The sequence below is a fragment of the Thunnus thynnus genome, chromosome 5, assembly GCF_963924715.1.
Source record: "Thunnus thynnus chromosome 5, fThuThy2.1, whole genome shotgun sequence".
Taxonomy (NCBI): domain Eukaryota; kingdom Metazoa; phylum Chordata; class Actinopteri; order Scombriformes; family Scombridae; genus Thunnus; species Thunnus thynnus.
Genome location: NC_089521.1, coordinates 20,603,417 through 20,611,063, shown reverse-complemented (window position 1 = coordinate 20,611,063; position 7,647 = coordinate 20,603,417). Strand labels below are relative to the sequence as shown.

Below are 7,647 nucleotides of genomic sequence, written 5' to 3'. Positions count from 1 at the left end.
TGCTACTAGTGTGTTTGATGGATCATATCTGCTGCTACAAAGATGTACAAACATCTGCTCTCCATAGGGATGGTTAAAAGTGTTTGATTTGTTTGAAATGATCCAAATATGACAGAGGGTTTTCATCGTAGGCAAGAGGACAGAAGTAAATTTGATTTAAAAGGTTATTTGGTCGAGGCAGTGAGCGCAGTGTTTGATGTTGCGTTCCTGTCACCAGAAGGACAGATAAGGGGATTCTGCACATACCTGTTGGCCCTGCTGCCAGTGTATAAATGGCAACCTCGACGCTCTGAGACAAGCACACACTGACACACACACACACACCTGTTGGCTCCCGAGATGAGCCACGGTCAGCGCAGAAGTAAGATACTATGAGCGCGATTCGTTTTCTCTCTGCGCAGATTGAACGGTTTTAGACATCTAGATGGACACAGCACTGACGGTGAGTTTCTGTTGTTTCTCTCTTTCTCTGCTTGAATTAATTTGACAGAGCAGTGAACTTCACATATTGTGGTGTTCAGTTAAGATGTTTTCTGGTTTCAGGTGTCCCTCTCTCTGCTTGGACTGTCTCTTGTCCTGCTATCCTTCCCTGAGCATGCCTCACTGAACAGAGTATTTGACAGCTCCTCAGGTAGGATTTCTGTTGGATCATTACTGAAAAGAGCAGATAAATGAGCAGCCTCTTAAATGTAATGTTTCTCTTCCATGTTAATCTCAGGAACTGTGTATCTGGGCTCTGTATTTGTGGAGGAGGCTCTTCAGAGGGCGATAGAGCTGACTGATGCTGCTTACGCTCGCACAAGCGAAAGGTAAAAATTCCTCAGTTGTAGTTAAGGATCAATCTGACACACGACAAGGTATAAATTGGCAATGTGTAAGTACTGAAAAAACAAAGCTTTTAATGTTCCCAGGGTGAAGAAGTCTCTGTCTGAAGGCGCTCTGAGACCGAGTGATCTGCTGGCTCAGTTTAAACAGACTGAAGCAAGAACCAGAACTCAGATCCGGGCTGCTGAACTGCTGGACAACACAGTGGAGCTGATCAGAGAAATGGTCTACACTCACACTATGGTTCAGCCCAACCCTCACGGTACTAAACAGGTGTTTCTGCACCTGTACGTCAAATAGTTTCTGTCCAAATACTTCCAAGCTTTTGATGAAATCTTATACATACAAAACTACTATTATTTAACATTCCCGACCCTCCTTACACTGACTCCCAGTATGTTTCAGGCAACTGTTTAACATCCTTTTTATCCCATTCAAAGCTCACCAAAAACTGTTAACTGTTCTTCAAGATCATTCTTTTAGTGTTTTAGCATCATGGATCATCATTTTCACCATAGTATCAAGCCAGATGAGCTACAAAAAAAGTCTAAATCCTATTTCTATAGATTGGAATTATGATCGTTTGTGCTTCGGTAACCACAATTTGTATTACTTCTTTGCTTTTGTAAAGGATTCATCCATCCAGAGGGTCCTAGAGTCAGGCCTCTGTAATTTTACAAGACAGATGCACACATAACTTCAGAAGAATATCATTACAAATAGATTTGGTATTCTGGCATAAGACGAGAGCAAATGATCTGATCAAACACCTCCAAGCAGTTATTTGTTATTGTAATTTGTATCATTAAGGTCTTGTTGTGTTTACTGTCCCCAAAAGAGCTCCTGAGTGAAGGAGATGTGGAGAATCTGCTGCAGGTGACGGGCTGCTCAGCTGAGCTGCAGAGACCCAGCTGTCCCACCGACTGTCTGTCTGAGCGCTACAGATCCATCACAGGAGAGTGCAACAACAGGTCAGTGTGAGCAGGCCTGTCCTGAATTGCTTCTCTTTTTTTTTCATTGTTTGTTTGGTAACTGTGTGTCTGTTGTGTGGTCCTGATCAGACAGCACCCCAGATGGGGGGCTGCGAATGTCCCATATTCCCGCTGGCAGCCTCCAGAATACGAGGACATGTGGGGTACGCCCAGAGGCTGGGACCCAGAGCACACTTACCACAACATCAGCTTGCCTCCAGTAAGAGCCCTGCAGCTGCAGCATTAGCAGCAGCTCACTGTCATCCTCTGTCCTGTCACCTGCAGTAACTCATCTCATCACTCCTCACCTTGTTTGTTTTTGCAGGTGCGGCTGGTGTCTCAGGAGGTGCTGTTCACTCATAATGACAATATCTCTCTGGACTCCACTCTGTCCCACCTGCTGGTGGAGTGGGGCCAGTGGATAGACCACGACATGGTGCTGACACCCCAGAGCCCCAGCACAGCGGCCTTCAGGACAGGAGCTGACTGCACACACACCTGCAGCCGGGACACACCCTGCTTCCCCATACAGGTGTGCTTCCCTGCCAATCAGCTGCTCTCAGTGTGCTTCCCTTTCCATAACAGTCCTTCGTCTTCATTCTACATACTGTATATGCTACACTTCTTTTTTATTTTATAAGCATTTATTAAAATTCAAATATGAAATACAATCTCCACTATACTATATAAATTAGACTAAGACACACAATTCTATGGACGTTACTTGCAAACTTTATCATTCATTGCCTGTTTGTAAAAATACTTCACAGTGCTTTTTGCTCATGATCCTTTAACACAAAGTAATGTCTACTTGTAACCAATTGTCACTGGTTGCATATTGTCTCTAGGTTGTAGCCATATCATGCAACAAGCGATTTTTGTTCCCTGTTTAATTTAAATGCTTTTTAGAGACCTAAAGAAGTGTACTCTTTAATTCACAAGAAAACATGCAAAGATTAGAGGAATGTCTGAAAAGTGGAATAGAAATTTGGGTATCAAATATGTATTTTTCTTCTCTGCTATCCTGTTAGTTGTCTCTCAACCCCTTGTATCTTGCAACCCATTGGGGGGTCAAGACCCCAAGGTTGGGAACCACTGCTCTGAAATGCTTTAAAGAGGAAAGAAAACCAGCAATAAATGAGAGGTGCACTACAAATGAGTGCAATGAAAGTGTTCAATATAACAAGCAATGAATTAACTATACAACAAGGTATCTACTATGTATAATAATATTTATTATCATTTAAAAAAAAATGGCTAAACTGGCTAAAACACGAACATCTGTTTTCTCCCATCAGCAACAATGTAAAACAGAAAGCTTCTCTCCCCAGATCCCACTGTCAGATCCTCGCAACGGCATCCAGAGCTGCATGCCTTTCTTCCGCTCTGCTCCGAGCTGCGTCGAGCGAGTTCGCCCCCACCGCCACCGGGAGCAGCTCAACGCCATCACCTCCTTTGTGGATGCCAGTATGGTGTACGGCAGCTCCACCAGTCAGGCCTCGGCGCTGCGTAACCACTCCTCTCCTCTGGGCTTAATGGCCCTCAACTCACGGCACTCAGACCAGGAGCTGGCATACATGCCCTTCCTGCCTCGACTGCAGGCTCACCTGGACCCCTGTGGCCCTCGCAACTCAACCACTACAGGGACGGCAGACCGATCCGCACCACAGGAGAACATCACATCCTGCTTCCAAGCTGGTGAGTCAATGTACTGAATTGTCCCCTTTCTGCGGGCGACTTCAGTGGAGCTGTTGTTCATGATTAATGTCTTACAGGTGATTCAAGAGCCAATGAGCATCTGGGAATGATCGCACTGCACACACTCTTCCTGAGAGAGCACAACCGGCTGGTCAAAGAGCTACACCAGCTCAACCCTCACTGGAGCCCCGACACCCTCTATCAAGAGGCCCGCAAGATCATGGGAGCCATTCACCAGGTGTCGTCAGCAGTTTCAGCTTTTACTTCCACCTGCGAGATCATTCGCTGCACTCTGACCTGCTTCCTTTATCTTTTCAGATCCTAACATGGGAGCACTACCTGCCGCGGGTCCTCGGTGAGAGCGCCATGTCCCGTCTGATGCCTCCCTACGAGGGTTATGATCCTGACGTGGATCCCAGCATCGCTAATGCCTTCGCAGCTGCTGCGTTTCGTTTTGCCCATGTCACCGTGCAGCCAGTAGTATCCAGGCTGGGGCCGGGTTACATGGCTAACTCCCAGCATCCCCCACTGCCTCTGCATCATTCACTGTTTGCCTCTTGGAGGGTTGTGCAGGAAGGTAAATTGTGATGCTGTAATTCATTAAATCACACGTGAGTCACTCAGCTTTTTGTGTTTTGGTCTTTCATTTTCTCCTGGTGTATTAATCAGGTGGTATCGACCCCGTGCTGCGCGGTCTGTTGCTGTCTCCTGCTAAGCTGCAGACTCCGGGCCAGATGATGGTGGAGGAGCTGACAGAGCGGCTGTTTCAGGCACAGGGAGGGATGCCTCTGGACCTCGGGGCCCTTAACCTCCAGAGGGGCCGGGATCATGGCCTGCCTGGTACCAGCTTCTTAACTCTGATGCACTGCAGAGTTACTGTATCACTTTACAGTGAAAGTCCTTTACTGACTGTCCACAAAGCTTGTTTCAACAGACAGATTGTATTTATTTTATCAACTTAATTTGTTCAGATTGTTGTTAAATATGATTAGGGTTAAATTTGGTCACCTAACAGAAATGACCTGGAGCCTAGTATGTAAAACTTGACAATAGCTATATAAAAGAATTCATTCACTGCAGACATTTTGACTTATCGTAGCAGGAAAGGTTCAGTTGTACCTAATAACATTAATGATGGCTCCATTTAAGTGTTGCGTTCATGTCATTTCAGAGTGAATTATCAGTTTCTGACATGTAGATATCCTCCAAATCCACTTATTTTAGCCAAATTCTATCATTCAAGATAATAAAATCCAAATCTGGAGGGAATCTTTAAGTATACTCAAAAAAGTGAGCATGCATACTAAATCTGCTCGTCCCACAAGGCAATGCACCCTTGAAATGGAAAAGCTTTTCTCAGCTTCAAAAACTTTCAAAATATTATTTGCAGTTAGCAGTGAGACAGTCACAGAAATCTAGGAAAACAAAACACCAGCATTAAATCTTTGAAAAACCATTTTGCTTTCCCTTTGTGTTTTAATTGGCAGTGTCATTACAAAGTTATATGTTGATTGATTGATTATAACTTTTTATGGCAATTAGTATTTACATACTGTGTAAAACAAGTATGTAGTATGAAATGATACACAGTTAGTGTGTCAACATGCACAACGCCAGACCACTGGAACCTGAATACCTACTGCACAGTGAATGAAACGCAGCCACCATTAATGGTGTTTATGAGTCAGAATGTCTGCTGTAAAAAAGGTCTGCTGACTTATAAATCGACTCCACATGTAGGAATGTGTGTTAATCTGCACTCTAGACACCCACTGGTGTTGCTGTAAATGTTTGAATCAAAGTCAGATGAGACGGAAACATGTCCTGAAAAATCACAAAACCCTGTATTTAATGCTCTTCCCTTAATCTCCCGTTTCCTTTATCAGAACAGTACATTTCTGTCTTCTTCCTCATCTTATCCCACTAGGATACGGCTCGTGGCGAAGATTCTGCGGCCTCTCCGTTCCCAACACAACATCAGAGCTGGCAGAAATCCTGGGTAACCGAACTTTGGCTCACAAATTCCAGCTCCTGTATGGGACGCCACACAACATCGACGTGTGGGTGGGAGGCATCTCTGAACCTGCTCTGCCCGGAGGCCGAGTCGGACCGCTGCTGTCCTGCCTGCTGGCGAGACAGTTCAGAGACCTGAGAGATGGAGACAGGTAAAACAAAATCCTCTGCTGATCTGATTTAACAACATAATTTAAGACTGAGCAGCAGAGAAATCCAAATTTTTGTCCCCTCAAGGTTTTGGTGGGAGAGAGAAGGAGTGTTCACCAGCACCCAGAGGAGACACCTCCACGCTGTCTCCCTGTCCCGCATCATCTGTGACAACAGCCACATCACCCATGTTCCTGCCGACGCCTTCTCACGCACTGAGAGCCCAGACGCCATGCTGGCCTGTTCCCACCCACTCATCCCCCACCTCGACCTCAGCCCCTGGGAAGAACCAGACACAGGTGAGAATCTGAAAAAGGGGACAGAAGAAGAAGAACATGTCGAGTTTTATCTGTTTTATTTTCACACACCTGTATAAACGTCTGTCTCCCAGATCCCAACTGCGGTCCGATACCCAGGATTCAATCTGGCTACTCGCTGCTTTGCAACTCTGTGATTCTATATCAGTGTCACTCTGGTTTCAAGCTGCTGGGCTCTTCGTCTGTCAGCTGTGATCCAGACAGTCAGCAGTGGAGCTCCGCACCCCCAACATGCCGAGGTACGAGGCCTTAACAACGGTCGGGTATTTCTCAACATCACGTCATGGTTTAGATTTACAAAGGTGACATTCATCTTGATTGTTGATGTTAATTCAGATGTGAAAGTGTTTTTTACCTCCTTTTGTCGAGAAACCAAAATATATAGGGCTGCAGTGAATGATGATTGTCATTATCAATCAATCTGTTTTTTATTTTCTCATTTAATAGTTTTGTATATAAAATGTCAGAAAACGGTGAAATATCACAATCTTCTAAACCTTAAACCTCAAAACCCAAAGATATTAAGTTCACTATCACATGAGTCAAGGAAAAGCAGCAAATTGTCACAATGTAGAAGCTGGAACTAGAAAATGTAGAGAACCAGTTTTGCTTGAAAAATTACTCAATTATCCCTCAATGTAGATTCATTTTCTGTCCACCAACCAATCAATTGGTAGTTCCAGCTCTGTGATATTTAACTGAGAGATAGTCAAAAATCCTGAAAAAACACCTGTCCCTACTGGATATAAAATGCATTTCATGATACAGGTATCTGTGTTTTTTTTTTGTTGTTGCAGATATCAATGAATGTGAAGAACAGAATCCTTCTTGCCCACAAAACATGGAGTGCATCAACTTGCCAGGTTCCTTTATTTGCTCAGGTCAGTTTATCCTTTTTTAAGATTCACGTTACCTTGATTGAAGCACAAAGCTGAAATATTTAAACATGGACAAAATATCATAAATCTTTATGTTTGTGTGTACTGATCCAGAGCCCTCCTCGCTGTCCGCCGTGTCCATTGTCACTGCAGTGATAGTAGTGATCGGCGGTACGGCCGTGCTGGTGATGATCATGATCTGTTATCGAAGGTAAGTCACTGAAGGTAGAAATTAGTTTAATAGTGAAGGTGCCCCAAATCTGATCAGAATTACAGATTTAATGATTACTAAAGTCAAACATGTTCTGTGAAAAAACAATCAAAGTAAATATCAAAGAAACATCTCAAACAGATACATAACAGTAGTTTTAAAGTGACATATGAATAACTGAATGTCTTTCTTGCAGATATTTCCCCAAGAAAGAAGAGTTAGTCAGTGCTGGATGTTGCCAGGGGAAAAGTTAATCAACCATCTAAATGAGTTTGGTCAATTATTGTTCTAATGTTCTTCTATGTTATATGAAATGTGTTTTGAACTGTCTGTATGTGTTGTAGAATAATATTTTGTCTTGTTAATTTATAATAGATCCATATGACACTCATTATGAACAAATCAAAATGTTTTCTTGAGAAGTATCCCTGTTGTTGAACACGGATAACTAGACAGTGACTAACTATATAACTCATATACTTCATGTTTAGTGCTCTGACTACACGTTATATCACTAACCAGTCTGACTGTGCTTATTCATTAACTACAAACCAAACTATTTCTTCTAGGTCTACTGTAATCTG

General features: G+C 43.5%; 1 protein-coding gene across 1 annotated transcript; it reads left to right on the top strand.

Moving 5' to 3' along the window:
• The first annotated feature begins 528 nt into the window (after positions 1-528).
• On the top strand, positions 529-7,398 carry epx (eosinophil peroxidase). Its single transcript, XM_067589990.1, has 16 exons — positions 529-631; positions 719-809; positions 912-1,087; positions 1,664-1,796; positions 1,887-2,016; positions 2,122-2,328; positions 3,128-3,494; positions 3,572-3,732; positions 3,813-4,071; positions 4,164-4,334; positions 5,422-5,659; positions 5,745-5,956; positions 6,049-6,213; positions 6,772-6,855; positions 6,967-7,063; positions 7,260-7,398. Exons 3-16 carry the CDS (start codon positions 1,048-1,050, stop codon positions 7,315-7,317), a joined length of 2,322 nt encoding a protein of 773 aa, XP_067446091.1. The 5' UTR covers positions 529-631; positions 719-809; positions 912-1,047; the 3' UTR covers positions 7,318-7,398.
• The last annotated feature ends 249 nt before the right edge of the window (positions 7,399-7,647 follow it).